Source organism: Doryrhamphus excisus, chromosome 4, assembly GCF_030265055.1.
Source record: "Doryrhamphus excisus isolate RoL2022-K1 chromosome 4, RoL_Dexc_1.0, whole genome shotgun sequence".
In the NCBI taxonomy this organism is placed as follows: Eukaryota; Metazoa; Chordata; class Actinopteri; order Syngnathiformes; family Syngnathidae; genus Doryrhamphus; species Doryrhamphus excisus.
This window is the reverse complement of record NC_080469.1, coordinates 19,913,428-19,930,553: the sequence shown is the minus strand read 5'-3', so window position 1 is coordinate 19,930,553 and position 17,126 is coordinate 19,913,428. Positions and strand designations below refer to the sequence as shown.

The following is a 17,126-nucleotide window of genomic DNA, read 5'->3' as shown; positions in this document are numbered from 1 at the left end:
AAGTGAAACCCAATTGAGATGAATAGACATCTATCAGTGTGGAAAAGGTTCAAAAGCTATTTCTCAAGCTTTGGGACTCCAGCCAACCACAGCGAGAGGCACTGTGCAGCAGGACAATGATCCAAAACACAAACACAAACGCAAGTCCACCTCTGAATGGCTGAAGAAAAACCAAATTGAAGACTTTGGTCTGGCCTAATCTAAGTCCTGACCTGGATCCTATGGAGATGCTGTAGCATGACCTTAAAAAGCCTCCAATTGGGCTGAATGACAACAATTCTGCAAAATTCCTCCACAGCTGGAAGAGACTCATTGCAAGTTATCACAAACGCTTGATTGCAGTTGTTGCTGCTAAGGGTGGCCCAAGCACTTATTAGCTTACATTTGTTTACATTGATATTTGTTTGATGATCTGAAACATTCAAGTGTGACAAACATGGATTAAAAACAAGAAATCAGGAAGTGGCAAAACATTGTATTAATTTAGAAAATGTACACAACCTGCATTTTGTCATTTGCACGGTCTCATGGCCTTACCACACACTCCCCACGGACGCAGACACTGTAGGCGTCCTTGTAGGAGCATCGCGTCCCATCATGCACCAGTTGTTTCATGTACGACACGTCCCCTGTCTCCTTGGACTGGCAGTACAAGTGGCATCTCTTATTGGCTGTCGTGATGGGAGCAGAAAAAAAACACTTTGAGGGCTCACTTCCGTAGGCGCAAATCTCATCTGACACGTTTAACACAGGAATACAACAGTGTCAGAACAATATAGGTTAGAAAACAGGAAAAGAGTAATACTTTATGTCTTTATTTCTATATATACTTTCTATATTCTTATTTTTTGTTTTTTATATTTCTTATCCCATATAGCCAGTGTTTCCTCAGTGGGGGCTCTCTGCGCTGGGGGCTGTTCTCGGTTGGAGGCTGGGGTGTCTCCTCTCGTGGGGCTTACCGGCCGGGGTGGCTGGGAGCTCTGTGGCGGTGCCCCACTGCAGCGCTGTGGGTCCCCTGCCTACCTGTTGTGTGGTGGCCCCCTGAGTTGCGGCATCATGGCCTGGGCCGTGGGCAGCCCCCAGCGCAGATGGCAGCGCTTCCTGAACTGGTTCCTCTGTACTCAGGCAAACAAACTTCTTGTGTGTGTCTGTGCGAGTGTGTGTGTGCATATGTGTCTTGTTGTTGTCTTTCTTTTTTTTTTTACATGTAAAGCACTTTGTGCTACATTCTATGTATGAAAAGTGCTCTACAAATAAAGTTTAATTTATTGATTGACTTCATTCATTCATTTTCTACCGCTTATCCTCACGAGGGTTGCGGGGGTGCTGGAGCCTATCCCAGCTGTCTTGGGGCGAGAGCTGGGGTACACCCTGGACTGGTGGCCAGCCAATCACAGGACACATATAGACAAACAACCATTCACACTCACATTCATACCTATGGACAATTTGGAGTTGCCAATTAACCTAGCATGTTTTTGGAATGTGGGAGGAAACCGGAGTACCCGGAGAAAACCCACGCATGCACGGGGAGAACATGCAAACTCCACACAGAGATGGCCGAGGGTGGGATTGAACTCGGGTCTCCTAGTCTTGAGGTTTGCGTTAGAGGTCTACACGGCTGGCACAACAGCCACAGCCGTCCACAGCCGTGGTGAGATTTGAGCGGCCAGCCGTCAGCCAGGTGAACAAGCGCAAATATTAAATGACCTCTTTTCAGCTCAAGATAGTATAAATTGTGTGAAAAAGATGATATAAGGAAGGATTATGGACAATATAGGTGACCTTTCAAGAAACAAATGAGGCCATCAATATTTTTTTATATGAGTTTTCCCTAGCCGTGGCCATGTTCTTGAGATTTCTTCAAGCCCACCCCGCCCCGTTAGCCGAGGAGTCCGGCCAGCCGTGGGGCCAGCCGCTCCGTGTAGACTTCTTGTTTGCGTGCTAACCACTCGACCAGCCCAGCGTAATACTTCCCCTTTAAAATTGTTTTTTTTTCATTTTAAACTTCTATTAGTACTTGTTTGTATATTTAAAAAGTTATACCTTTGCAATGGAAGGAAAAAAACGTTTTGTTCACCACCTGACTGACTGCCAGTCTGCCAGAAATGTGGTTGTTGTAATCCTTTTACATAAACAAATACATTTGTCACGAATATGTGACAAACAGTTTGACTCAAGCAACCAGCCAAGATCGCGCTGTTGCACAGTTCCGCCACAGGGACGCCACTGGTTGGTTAGGGAAGTAAACGCTGTGCTGGATGTACGCCAACGTTGGCGCCATATTGCATGTGTCGATGCTGTGCTGTGAATAAATTAGTTAATACTTTTTCGTTGTCCAGGTAGGCTTCGCTGGCAGGTCCATAAGGAAAAACTCTTTGAAATTTCGCTTTTCGGTCATTTCAAACGGTTGACTCAATTCAAGTGGGGGCAAAAATGACATTTTCAACCACCCTGCTCTCAAACGGGACCTTGCGTTACGGTCCGTGTGTACAAAATCCCAAACCGGCGTTTCTTTGGTAACTCACCGTCTGGATGCTCGTAAGGCAGCCAGTGGTGTTTGGCGTTTTGGAACTCAAAGTGGGCGTTGCGGAGCTGACACTGCTGAGCTCGGAAGTCTTCAAAGTGCTTGGGGCAGTCGTGGGTGTTGCACAGCTGGTATTCGTAGTTCAGCCCCACGCAGTCCTGCCCGCCGTTGGAAGGCCTTGGGAGGACAAAGGCAAAAACGTTAGCTTCAATCTAGACAAGAGGGATGTCTTGAAACAGCCTTTGGGGCTGTCACTTGGAAGAAGCCCTCCTGAGGTGCTTTCATTTCCATCAAAGCCGTGAGGCTGTCCCTCTTTTCAGGACTTAATGGCTTTCTCGTTTCATTTAACATTCACACACGCCTGCTAGTATTTTATATTAGTTTTTTATTTTCAGTATTGAAAATTTGTTGTAGTAGTAATATTTGTCTGTATCAGTACTGTATATTTTATTTAACAACACAGAGCTATAATAACTACGATCATTCTATGTTTTTGGAGCAATTAGCATTAGTAGATGAGAGGAGAGTTCTTGTTGGAGCATCTGTGGCTCTTGAGCAACCGTCCAATTTCATTTGGTCTGTGAACAAAACCTTCAAGCACAGTCCTATTTAGCTTGGTGATTAGAAAACATTGAAGATCCATCATCAGGAAAATCAAACATTGGGTTTTGTCTGGCTTCAAGGACTTTGTTTGCTCCAAAAAAGCTTCATTAAATGTTCTCATGCTTTGATACCATTGAATAGAAAAGTGATGTGGGTTTACTCTGGCGACTTACACCGGGTTGTTGCACTGGCGTGTGCGGAAGCGTACTCCGGTTCCGCAGGAGCGTGAGCAGGAGCCGTATTTGTTCCAGGAGCCCCAGCCGCCATCTTGCTTGACCTGGTGAGGATTTTTCCACATGCAGTGGCCTTTGTAGCACCACTGGACCAAAGATGGAGTAAATTAGTGTTAAGACGGGACACAGAATTGCAGCGAAAGATGAAAACGTTGTTGTTTCAGATCACAGTGCACCCGGCGTCCCTCAAGGCTCTGTGCTTTGCCCCCTTCTGGGATGACTACGAGGAATATCTGTATAGCGATATTAGATGTACATTCATGGTCAATGGTCAAGTTAACCGCCTATCTGCAGAACCTCCTCTAAATTAACGGTGGAGTCACGCAGGGGTCAAATAACATCAGCATTAACAGCTGTGGTTTTTGGAATTTTGTTGTTTTTGTTGTTTTTTTGGGAGGCACGGTGGTCGAGTGGTTAGTGCGCAGACCTCACAGCTAGGAGACCAGGGTTCAATTCCACCCTCGGCCATCTCTCTGTGTGGAGTTTGCATGTTCTCCCCGTGCATGCGTGGGTTTTCTCCGGGTACTCCGGTTTCCTCCCACATTCCAAAAACATGCTAGGTTAATTGGCCACGCAAATTGTCCATAGGTATGAATGTGAGTGTGAATGGTTGTTTGTCTATATGTGCCCTGTGATTGGCTGGCCACCAGTCCAGGGTGTACCCCGCCTGAATGTTGTTTTTTTTGTCATATACCTGTGTATGTGCTTTAAATGTATGGCTACTAAGCTGTTGGTGTGAAAATCATCCATCTTTCAATATTGGTTCTCCATCTTAGTAAATGTTCATGTGGCTCTTCAGGAAGTGTTACTTTCCACTCTTTCATGTATTCCACATCATTATTAAAGCATGTAAAAAAATGTTAGTTTCTTCCTGTCGTTTCAATTGCACTTTTCTGCTCTGGGAGGTGGGGAAAACCTCCCACACCTTCATCAAGGGTACCGGCCAGCACGCAAAATGGCAGAAAACGCCACTTTTCCGAGTGGTCCACTTGCTTCCAGGTGTGTTTTTAAAATGAAATTCATTGCAAGAACTAAAACAAAACATGTTTTACTGTTCAATACAGAACCATAGTCATCTTAGGACATACTAGGAATATATTATTGAGGTTTGGGAGTGAATGAGTGTTAAAAAACTTGAGTGAACAAAATGAACAGAAGCGGATCAAGCGTGGAGCCTTGAGGGACGCCATGTGCAAAGTAACTACGCTGGAGTGGATGTATTCTCGTGACTTTGAATGAATTTCACGTTTTGTTATGTCACGTATGACCTAAGACCTACTTTCCCTGGTGCACATTCTGTCCCGTCCAGGGGCGGGCCCTTCTTGGTCTTGCAGAAGTAAGGGTTGTCTGGATGACTGCACCAAAGCTGTTTGCACGGGTCGAATGTGCGGAACTGAAAGAGAGAAGATATTACACATCACCAAAAAATAGAAGTAACTGATGTTTTCACCCACATGCAGTAGTTGTCTACATGAGACATCCTGAAGGGAGGGGAAAGAAAACAATGTTCTAGCAGACACACAAGAGCACGAGGGCTTATACAGTGTAGACTTTATGAGTAGTAGGCAACTCTAGTGTGGCTTGTTTGTTCAAGTCAAATTGAGAAATATTTTAGTCAATTTCCTGTTTTGCATAAATTTATTGCACAGGAAGCGATCTGATTTTGAGTGCAGTTGTTATATTTTATTTTAATTCATTCAAACTGAATAAAATCCTCTAACATGCACTTTAGACAATCATGTATTATTCCATAATAATAACAACAACAAATAATAATAATGATAATTATTATTATTAGTAGTAGTATAATAATAATTTGAAGTACAGTAGTATAATAAAATAAAACAAAATAATAATAATGATAATAATAATAATACAATCTGATAATAATAATTATCATATAATACTATAAGAATTATAATAAATACACTGTGATACAATAATAATAATATAATAATATATTTTTATTATTGGTATAATACAATAAAACAAAATAACAACAATAATACTAATTACTATTACTGCAATTTTAGAAGACATAAAGTTGATTGACAATAAAAATACTAATAATTAGTATTATATATTATTTTATTATATACAATAATAATAATAATAATAATACGTATTAGATTATTATTAATAGTAATAATAATATTTTTTAATAATTAGTATTATATTATTATTATTATTGTTGGCAATCAACTTTATGTCTTCAAAATTATTAGAAGATTAGAAGTTGACTGACAATAATAACAATAATTTGTATTATATTATTATTATTGTAAATCAAATTTATGTCTTCAAAAATGTTTATAATAATAATAATAATAATAATAATAATAATTATTATTATTATTATTATTATTATTATTATTATTATTATTATTATTATTATTATTATTATTATTATTATTATTATTATTATAATGTTTGTATGCACAGGGAGAACATGCAAACTCCACACAGAGATGGCAATTTTAGAAAACACACATTTCATTGGTATGACTTCAATTTAAAAAAAATTATGAAAATGAAAAAAAATAATAGGGCAGTTTTTGGGAAGCTAGCCTTTTAGTCATGAACAAGGACGATTGCGATTGACACTAGAAGACATTCATTGAAAACATGATTTCTATTGTCGTTCTTTCCTAAGCTAACAATTGTTTCCAAAACGAAACGCAACCAGAGGCTTAGCGCTGGTACTTCTTCACGCCTGCTGACAAAATAAGTGGAGTCAACGCAATGAAATGGTTTGTACACAAACCAGCTAGCGCTCGCTCTCCTGGCTTTTTGGGGATTTGCCAGATTTGTTGTGCCTCTCTTCACCGCCGGCCGCCAAATCCCACAGTGAAAATGTCCCCATCTCTTTTGACAAGAAGCCACACGTTGTTAATGAATGTATGCTGGTACACTATCACTTTCCTCAGACTCGCTGAGGAAATGACGGGGAGAGAAACGACGAGGACGAAAGGAGGCCGCTCGCTTCCTGGATGTTTGCTAATTTCTGACATATTCCAATTACAACCCTGGTTTCCAGTCAGAATCTCATTTTCTCAGTTTCCTTGTTGAAATTCAACTGGCACAGGAAGCAGTAGAACAAACACTGATGGAGGAATCATTTCCTTTTGTGGGATTGATATGGGGGGGGGTGTCATGACTCCCAATATGTCTGCCGCCGGCAGTCTAATGCAGTCTAGTCTTTGACGCCGGTCAAAACTTTCCTTGAGGACATCATCAGACCCCCGACCACTCATTCATTATGATCAATATGCTGCCTTTGTGTGTCTTCCACGAGGTCGGCGAACAAACGAGGGCCTGCATATGCAATCTATAGACTCGTATACAGCGACAATTCAATCAGGTCCTTTCTCCTACGATAATAGCCTCTTAAAGGCGAGGAGGACAGAATGTGACCTTCAGCCGCAACCGCCTGAGGCCTCCATTGTCAGACATCCATCCAAAAACAATAAGGATTGAAATCCATCAAAAAGAAGTTCAATACGTTGAGTAGATGTTGTTTCAAGGTATAACATTTAGTTGCGTCCCGCAACGTAGCTGAAGATCCTTGAGCAATGGTGCATGCATAGTTGAGCTTTATTCTAACAAGCACCTCCTCCAAGTAGTATTTTCAGTATCTGGCAAAAGTGAGTCCATCTCTAATATTCCGGCAAACATCTTATCTTATCTTAAATCTTATTCAATAAAATCCTGAGACGTGAATAATACACTGTAATAATACACTTCTAATAATAATACACTGTAACAATATACTTGTGTGTATCTGACAGTATATACCATCAAGGGACAATACTATACCAAGTCAACTTGGATATGACACTATCGCCGAACAGGCAGAAATCTTTACAAGGATTCTCAGGGCATTGAATGCATCATTGCAACCGGACCGCTCAGGCTGTCTTACAACAATGGATCCCAAACTTTTGACAGTGGCGTAGCCCTTTAAACATTTGACTGCCATGTACTCCCTAGTCTTGCACACTTACCATCATCAACCTTTTATGTAAATTAACTTGAAATATTGAAGATAATTCATTACAATCGAGTCTGTCCACGTGGTCGAGTTCGGTTTCTGATCATGTGATGGGATCAGGACATCCCTAATGTCCGATCATGTGATAGGATGGGGACATCCCTAATGTCCGATCATGTGATGGGATCGGGACATCCCTAATGTCCAATCGTGTGATGGGATCGGGAAATCCCCAATGTCTGATCATGTGACGGGATCGGGACATCCCTAATGCCCGATGATGTGATGGGATCGGGACATCCCTAATGTGCAATTATGTGATGGGATGGGGACATCCCCAATGTCTGATCATGTGATAAGATGGGGACATCCGTAATGTCTGATCATGTGATAGAATGGGGACATCCCTAATGTGCGATCATGTGATGGGATGGGGACATCCTTAATGTCCGATCGTGTGATGGGATGGGGACATCCCTAATGTGCAATTATGTGATGGGATGGGGACATCCCTAATGTGCAATTATGTGATGGGATGGGGACATCCCCAATGTCTGATCATGTGATAGGATGGAGACATCCCTAATGTGCGATCATGTGATGGGATCGGGACATCCTAAATGTCCGATCGTGTGATGGGATCGGGACATCCCTAAAGTCCAATCGTGTGACGGGATCGTGAAATCCCCAATGTCTGATCATGTGATAGGATGGGGACATCCCTAATGTGCGATCATGTGATGGGATGGGGACATCCTTAATGTCCGATCGTGTGATGGGATCGGGACATGTCTGATCATGTGATGGGATTGGGACATCCCTAATGTCCGATCATGTGATGGGATCGGGACATCCCTAATGTCTGATCGTGTGATGGGATCGGGACATCACTAATGTCCGATCATGTGATGGATCCAACTCTAAAGGATAGTATCTGAAGTCCAAAAATAAATACAACCAACGATAAAGCCTCATTTTCGGGTGAAGGATTTCACCCCTGTGCCGTGCAGGGATTGGTTGAAACACCAACATCAACGAAATCTTGCACAAAGTCATCATCAAACTTACTTATTAGTTGATATGATGCACACAGATCAATGAACAACTTGACACTCTGTCTCCTTCAGGAGCACTGGGAATTGTCAGTGTAACTGACAATTGGTATCCGGGTTACGGGTACCCCACTTGGGGAACCTCGGTCTTAGAAGATGTAATGGTCTGACGGTATTCATATGTCCTTCACGTGTTCGATGTACTGCCTGAGCGACTTAGGTGCTTGTTTAGGTGTAATGGTGGCCCTTCAAAATAATGGTGTTTTTACTTTGAAGGGCAAGTGACATTCTGTGGTACTCACAGAAGTGCAGATCTTGTAGCCCACTCCAAAGTCGAAGCGGCACTGCTCGTCCATGGAGTAGTTGATGCCGGGCAGCTCTGGAAGCTGCGGCCAGTCGTGCTTGAAGGGGTCGTCCAGGAGACAGTCGTAGGTGCTGTTGGGAGATCAGTGGAAGGGTCAAGGACGCGTAGGCGGGTATATGTCATTGACCCACCCCAGATAAAATGTCGTGGTCTAAGACGGCCATGTTTTTTTTTTGGACTATTGCTCAACTTTTCAATTCCTGGCAAATTTGTTATGGATTGAGTGGAAATTCCACTGAGAAATCCCAATTTATGCAAGACCTGTGTGAGAAATGTTGCGTCAGTGGCATATGGCGCTGCAGGGGTTAAACAAGCTAACTGATCGCTATGGTGTGGAGGATAGTAAGCACGAGAAGTCGTGGTTGGATGCGGGTTCTACATTTCTGTGATTCCTTCCATGGCATGATAGCCTTTTCAATGTGAAATTTCAAGCCAATTTGGTCAAATGTACAAACAGCGCCATCGTGTGGCTGATGTCTTGAAAAGCAGTAAGTAATAACATTTTCCATTTCTGCGTCATACTATTCAGGGGAAGCGGATGTAAGAACGTCCAGGGCAGGGGTCTCAAGCACGCGGCCCGCGGGCCAAATGTGGGCCGCAGGACACGAGTTTGAGGCCCCCGCCTTGATATGAAAGTTTAATGTTAGTGCGGCCCGCACAAGTTTGATATGGATGCTGTATGGTATCATGTACCCAGAAAAAAATATTACGTTTGATTAATGTTCATGTTAAAGGTTAAATAACTGTTAATAGTTATCCTCCCTATCCGTGTGGAAGTGGTAAGTTTTTGGCTATTTAAGTTCAAAGGAAATAACTTGAAGGCTACCGTTTAGGTCGCTAGCTCTCTAGTTTGCGAGTTAGCATTTGTCTCAAGACCCTGCAGTTATATTGCAGCGCAATATGTTGTAAATAAAAAAAGTATAAATGTGACTATAGTCTACAGGGCTCTAATAATGCTTTGTTAATTTTAATCTGAAAAAATAATTTGTCTGCCCACCAACTATATGTGGTTTCTTAAGTTTTTATTATTTGCCGTGTTATTATTATTATTATATTTATTTATTTATAACTGATTGATTGATTTTCTTCATTCTTGATTTGTTTATTTATTTTTCATCTTATTTTGTGTAGAAAAATAAAAATTAAGATATTTAAGATATGCCTTTATTCGTCCCTCAGTGGGGAAATTTGTAAGAAATTTGAGAACAGTGGAACGTTTTATCAGAGCTTTTATTGTAGAAAATCGGAACCAAAGCACTGAAAAAGTTTGTATATTTTTCCGTTTTTAATAAATGCGTTTTTTTTTTTTTTTTGGAAAACCTGATGCGGCCCAGCCGTGCCCAGACCCTAGCTCCAGTGGCCCCCAGGTAAATTGAGTTTGAGACCCCTGGTCTAGGAGATGTTGACTTCTACTTCATTCTAACTTCTAACTTCATTTTTGTAAAAACCGAAGTCCATGTGGTGGAATGTATTAACTGTGGAGGGTAAATAACAGTGTCATCGTGTTATTCAGGAGAATGTCGAAGAAATGTTGATGAATTCCAATGAGACATTCCCAAACTGTGATTCATGCCAAACGTGGTCACCGTGTATTTTCATTATGGCATCTTCAGCTGGACATGTGTGAGAAATTTCAAGTCAATTTGGTCAAAGGTGAACGGCGTATACGTTGTATTTACATCTAAGCCTGAATTGGATTTAAACACCAATGGGACATTTCCCATCATGTTGCTTTTATGACCCTTCACTAAATGTGCGTTTTCCGATCCAGTGCACATGCCGAGCACAGTCGATACTTTGGTCCCCGCGTGCCGATGAAGCCAGCCGCCAATTGATTATTTCACACATGAATGAAGACCTCAAAGCGGGGAGGACCGCAGGCATGGACGGACGGGGACATTACCTCCAATCACGACACACATTTTATGCTAGTGTGCGGCTGCTCCTGCCTGGTTTTTAAATTCCAAGACGAAGATAAACCCATTTCTTCCACCAGTGAAAAAACGCTAGAGAAGAACTTTAGTCTAAAATGCACGTCTCGTTCTCACACTTTAAAATGTGTGTTTACACAACTGTTTTTCCCCAAATCATTTCCAGATGCCGGATGCTTTGAAGTGCGATGACGCCTAATAAACAATCTTTGTTTGCTGCAAGTGACGTCACTTTGATTCAATACAAAAAACAATCCTACAAGCACAGCCAGTCGGTTGAAGGTGGTGATTACACAATGCTTAAATACAGCGGGTGAAAGAGGTATTTAACACGCCACCAATGTATTTCCAGAGGTGCTGTTGACTGGTTTTACCAGATGTTGGGAACAACCCAAGAAATCCATGCATGCCAAGCCACTACAACAAAAGTTCTGTGTGATAAAGTGAAATGAACGCATGAAGGATGGGGGGTGCAAAGTTAATCAATGAATATAATCATTAGCCACGTATACATGGACCCAAATATTCCAATTGCATTCGGTTTATTTGCTGAAACGGAAAGAATGTAACCTTTGTATACACCTCATTCCCAAAGAAAAGTGCCAATCCCAATGAATATATAATGGGATTCACGGGGGTGGAATATTCCTTTTCCCAATCCGATTGAGGTATCTTGTACCCGCTCAAACGGAAAGTTGTCAGGGTGCGTTCTTCTTCGAAGTGTTTTTCTTCTTCTATTGTTTATTGGCGGTTGTGGAAGAAAAACTCGGGGAAGTCGGTATCACGTGATGTTGATGTTTAAGTTTTTATTCTGTTGGATTATAGCGCCGCATGTAGACAAGAGATTGGAATATTCCTTTCCATGTGTACCATTGTTTTCGCAAAAGTCATTCGGAGAGATTCAATTCGGAAAGAGGAAACTCCTCTTGTAAATGTGGCTATTGACTCAAAATGATGGCATTGGTTACAGCCGCTAGGACCGTGGTGGTCATTGGGGAACCTGATGGAGGAAAACTTAGATACTGTATGCGCCTGCAACCAATGCCATCGTTATTTTTGCAACTATTACCGTATTTTCCAGACTATAAGTCACACTTTTTTTCATAGGTTGGCTGTTCCTGCGACTTATACTCCAGAGCGACTTATAAATGAAAAAAGTGTTTATGTTCCATAAACACTGGACACCTTTTGTGTTCATGTTTATTTTTGGTGTAGCTGAATAAGCATTGTGTTAGCATATCTTACACCTATTCATCCTGTTCTCTATTCTTTTATTGTTAGAACTTGCCTTCCAAGAGGACGTAATGTCTGTTTTGGTCAAGTAGTTTGGAAAATAAATTACCCGCAAAAAATGCCACTTATACTCCAGTGCGACTTATGTATGTTTTTTTCTATGATGCATTTTTGGCCTTGTGCGACTTATACTCCGGAGCGACTTATAGTAGACTCAAAGCTTGGCAATGGGACCTTTTTGTCGGCCATCAGTTGGAACTGAACCAACTCATATTCATTTGTACTGACAAAGGGCTGGATTGCTGTTTGATTATCGGTCCAGTTCTGGTGTTGTCTTAGCTTCCCGGGCCTCTTTAACCTCCCTTTCTTCATGCGTTCAGCACTGCATATGTGTGTGTGTGTGTGTTAACTCACTGGATGTATCTCTTGAGCTCCTGTCCGCTGCACATGGACCAGTGGTAGCGGTGGAAGGCCGCCTGCACCAGAGGAGCCATCACACTTCCCATCGCCGTTTCATCCCCGCAGCGATTACCTTGGCCGTCATGCTCCATGCCCAGCCTGCATCACACACACACACACACACACACACGCTACTTCCTGTTTCACCAATACTTTGTACCTAATCATTCCAATATGAACACAGACTGAAATACTAATCCAGTGTCACAAAAAACAATAACATAAAATAAAATGTAAAAATAATGAATAAAGGGAAATAAAATGACCTTTTAATTAAATCAATAAAATTAGAATATTCATTCATTCATTCATTTTCTTTCGCTTTTCCTCACGAGGGTCGCGGGGGTGCTGGAGCCTATCCCAGCTGTCTTCGGGCGAGAGGCGGGGTACACCCTGGACTGGTCACCAGCCAACCACAGGGCACATATAGACAAACAACCATTCACACTCACATTCATACCTATGGACAATTTGGAGTCGGCAATTAACCTAGCATGTTTTGGGAATGTGGGAGGAAACCGGAGTACCCGGAGAAAACCCACGCACCCAACCCACGCATGAGAACATGCAAACTCCACACAGAGATGGCCGAGGGTGGAATTGAACCCTGGTCCTCCTAGCTGTGAGGTCTGCGTGCTAACCACTCTACCGCCATGCCGCCCAAAATTAGAATATTACTTAAGAATATTATTTAAAATTGCAATTGAATTATTATTCCAACCGTCCAGGCACTCAGGGACTTGCCTCCTTTGTGTTCACCAAGACTAAGCAATCATGATATATTCATGAAATCAAGATAAATGATATCACAATCTCATTTTGGTGAATTGTTGCATAATTTTCCTCCGTGTATTGACATGCTACACGTTTATTGTTGCGTGAGTCGGTGCTCATGCACTATTCATCTCTCTTTGCTGGTTAATTGAAGATCCAAGAGGTTTTCCAGATACACAAACGAGGCAGTAATTATTAGAGCAAGGTTCATATTGGCCAAGCACTTGCAAATAAAACACCACAGCCAATGACTGAGCTCCAAAGGGTTGTTTTGTAAAGAGAACAGATGGTCTTCCTCCCCGTGCGAAGCTGCTGCAGGCTCCGGTGATCCCTCTGCAGCATCAGTCATCATATTTACAGCAGCACTGAACTCAGCAAGACTGGAACACGGCGACATAAAAGTAGGTTTATCAATCCAAAGGCGTTGGAGGATGTTGCAGGTCATGTTGTGCAAACACTTACGCAAGCATAAGGGAGGCACCAATCCACTACACTAACTCCTCTTGGTGTATTAGTAGCAAGACACGGAATGTTCTGCAGCTTTTCCAGCTAAATAAATGCATTTTTTTCCGATTCATATTTACAGATATACCAGTGATGGGATGGGAAAGCTGCTTCCACATTGATTATCACATGATGATGACGCAGCATCAGGACCAGCGGGGCTAGGTATCTTGCCCGAGGACATGGTCGCAGGAGGACTGACAATCTGGGTGGGGGCACTCAAACACCTGAGCCATGCCGCCTCAGGTAGTAAACAGGCGACGACTTTCCAAGAAAATGCTCAAACTTTGAGCTCCTGCATCTGAAGCTGATCTGAAACAGATTGTTTTTAGACATGTAACGAAGCCTGAAAAAGCCGTGGTGAGAAAGGAGGTTCTTCCTTCATGATGACATGGAGCCTCTTCTCTCAAAAGCGGAGTCATGGAAGGTGGGAGAGATTTTTAGTGCCCATAAACAAGCCAGAGGGATTATTGTTAGAAGGTCCTTGAAAGGTCACCAATGGCGAACCTTTAACTCTACTGACTGACATTCTAGTTGAGAAGAAGTTGCCAGGTTTGACGTTGATTGTCTTCCGGAGGTCTGTAGGTTCATAATCAGAGAGATCATAGAGATCTTTGCATTAGTCTACAAGAGTCAGGAAAGCCTTAATTCCATTAGCAAAGAGGAGGAAGTGAAGGTCAGAGGCGTCAGAGGAATGGCGGTGATGAAGATCGTCCCAGCAGATTGCCTTAACAGCTGTTGGGGTGCAAAGTTGGTGCTGCTTGATGCTAAGAAGGCGATATTTCATTATCGCGATGGAGGATGTGACCCCACAATGGAAGGGATGACTAATAGATGATTTGTCATTCCATTCAAATTAAAAGAAGACAGATATAAAACAATACTAAAAATGCTAGACTATACAGTACAAACATCTTCCCCAGGACTGAAGTGGAATTATAATCATCGCTTAAGATTGAAATGGACGACTACAACAATTGAGCCTCATCATCAGGCCACTCTGCCGGCATAAAATACGCATAAGGCAGTAAAGTACTTTAGCAGTAAAGTAGGATGATTGTGCATATCGAAAAGGAGCCTTGGGTCGAGGAAGTTTGCGGCGTGGTGAGTGCGCCCGTTTCCTGTTTGGCATCCACACAAGGACCCTCCAGAAAACCAACAACAGGGTCACAGGACTCTCTGGAGGTTGCCAAGGCTCCATGAAGACGCGTGAATAATGTCCAAGCATTTCCACAGACATCCACATGCTGAAAAATGAAAAAAACAAAACAAAAAAACAAAAAACTGAAGGCAAACTTACACGTGTCCTGTTTCGTGAGCCACCACAAAGGCTGAGGAGAAGCCGTCTTCGTGGTTGAGGGTGCAACTCCGGACCGGGTGGCACATGCCGGTGACGGGAGCGTAACCTGACGGACATCGTGAGACACGTTGGAACATGAAAAACTGCAACAAAAATTGTAAAACAGCTCACAGTGTTTATTTTGTGCAACGGCGGGAATTCTGATATCATTTTTGGTGAAGCGTTAATTGTTCCGCTTTACTCAACAATGGCGACACGCTGCTTTTCCATGGAAGAGTGTTTGGCATCGCCTTGGCACTATCGCTACTAGCAAGGGTGCAACGGCACAGGAAACTCACGGTTGGGTGCGAGTCCAAACAAACAAAGCAAAGGCATAAAACTATTCTAAATGCATATAAATAAAGAATTAAAGGGATAAGTGGCCATTGAAGGCCACTTATCCCTTCAACAAAGACGCAAGACCAGTGGCGTCATTAGGCCTATTTTGGGGGGAAGGGGGGCCCCCCTAAATAATTTGATATTTTTTATTGTTTTATTTTATATATTTTATATATTTTATATATTTTATATATTTTATATATTTTATATATTTTATATATTTTATATATTTTATATATTTTATATATTTTATATATTATAATATTATATAGCCCTGTGATTGGCTGGCGACCAGTCCAGGGTGTACCCCGCCTCATGCCCAAAGACAGCTGGGATAGGCTCCAGCACCCCAGCGACCCTTGTGAGGAAAAAGCGGTAGAAAATGAATGAATGAATATTATTATATATATTTTATCATATTTTTATTTTATTAACATTTTTTTTCAAAAATTATCTCTGACAAATTTAATATAATAGGGCAAAAGCACACTGTAAACCCGAATGTTCAAAGTACTTAAGTTATGCATACTAAAAGTTCTTTAAAAAGTTCTGATAAAACATGTCAATTTTTTTTTAATTTACATTTTTTTTCAAAAATTATCTCTGACAAATTTTATATAATAGGGCAAAAGCACACTGTAAATTCAAATGTTCAAAATAATTAATTGGTATAAGTATAGTTGACTTAAAATGTTCTTACAAGTTCTAATTATAAATGTTGATTGCCAGTTATCTGTCTTTTCAGTTTATTTAACTTGTAATTTTTGATTAATATAAACTTTTTTGTGTAACCTACTTAAAATGATTAACTCGTAGTTACTTAGAAAAAAAAGTACCTATTAAACATGAAGAAATCAAACCAAGAATTAATTAAGAATAAATCAATTGCATCAGATAGATTTGTACTGTGTATGTTACACATGCACACCTTCTTCCTATGGAAAGACTTGAAATGAGAACAAAAAATCAAGAATGGAGAATGCATGGCAGAAAGAATGCGAAAAAGAAAGCAAGGGAAGACACTATTTCTCTTTTCACCCCCAAATTTATAATTTAAGTATATCTAATATCAACTCCAAATATTTAAGCTCTGATATACTCAAACGTTTGACTTTATTAACGCAAAACAAATGTGGCAACTGATTGCCTCACTTTTTTTGAGTTCTGCTAACTTATTCGGGTTTACAGTGAAGCAGGCTAATAAGCAAGCCAATAAGCAGGCTAATACTAGCCTACTACTACAAGTAGTAGTAGTAATAGTCAAAAGAAGAATAATGATGATAATAATAATAATAATAGGCTAATTAATAATATAATAATGATTATCATATCATTGATCACTGTCCACTGGTTTTGCAGTGTAGATTGTGTGTACTTGTGTAAATGTAATGGTGGCCTAAAACTATTGAGTATCTCTACTAAATCTGTCCAAAAGTGGGAAAGTTATATCTCGGTTCTTGTTCCTTATTTGTTTTTTGGGGTTTTTTTTTTATTTTTTTGAATGTCTAATCTAATCCAATCCACTTTATTCATATAGCACATTTTATAAACAGAGTTTCCAAAGTGCTGCACAGACTAGTAAAAATAAAAAGTAATAATCCAAAACTAAAAGAGCATTTAAGAAATAAAATAATAAAATAGATATTAAAATACTAAAAATAGTCTACTACATTCATTCATAAGCATTCCTGTGCATCTCCAGGGGGCTAAGCCCCCCCTGTCCTCATAACCTAGTGACGCCCCCGCGTGAGACACCACGCAGACGCCATTACCTTCT

The 17,126-nt window shown here is 41.1% G+C and overlaps 1 protein-coding gene across 1 annotated transcript in view; it reads right to left on the bottom strand.

The window, feature by feature from the left end:
* adamts3 (ADAM metallopeptidase with thrombospondin type 1 motif, 3) overlaps positions 1–17,126 on the bottom strand; it is a 105,883-nt gene that overhangs the window by 20,672 nt on the left and 68,085 nt on the right. Inside the window, exons 8-14 of the mRNA XM_058069735.1 lie at positions 14,972–15,077; positions 12,349–12,492; positions 8,709–8,841; positions 4,643–4,756; positions 3,304–3,449; positions 2,529–2,704; positions 538–671 (exon numbers count right to left, since the gene is read on the bottom strand). Of these exons, the coding sequence (XP_057925718.1) occupies positions 538–671; positions 2,529–2,704; positions 3,304–3,449; positions 4,643–4,756; positions 8,709–8,841; positions 12,349–12,492; positions 14,972–15,077 (953 nt within the window). The remainder of the gene's footprint in view (positions 1–537; positions 672–2,528; positions 2,705–3,303; positions 3,450–4,642; positions 4,757–8,708; positions 8,842–12,348; positions 12,493–14,971; positions 15,078–17,126) is intronic.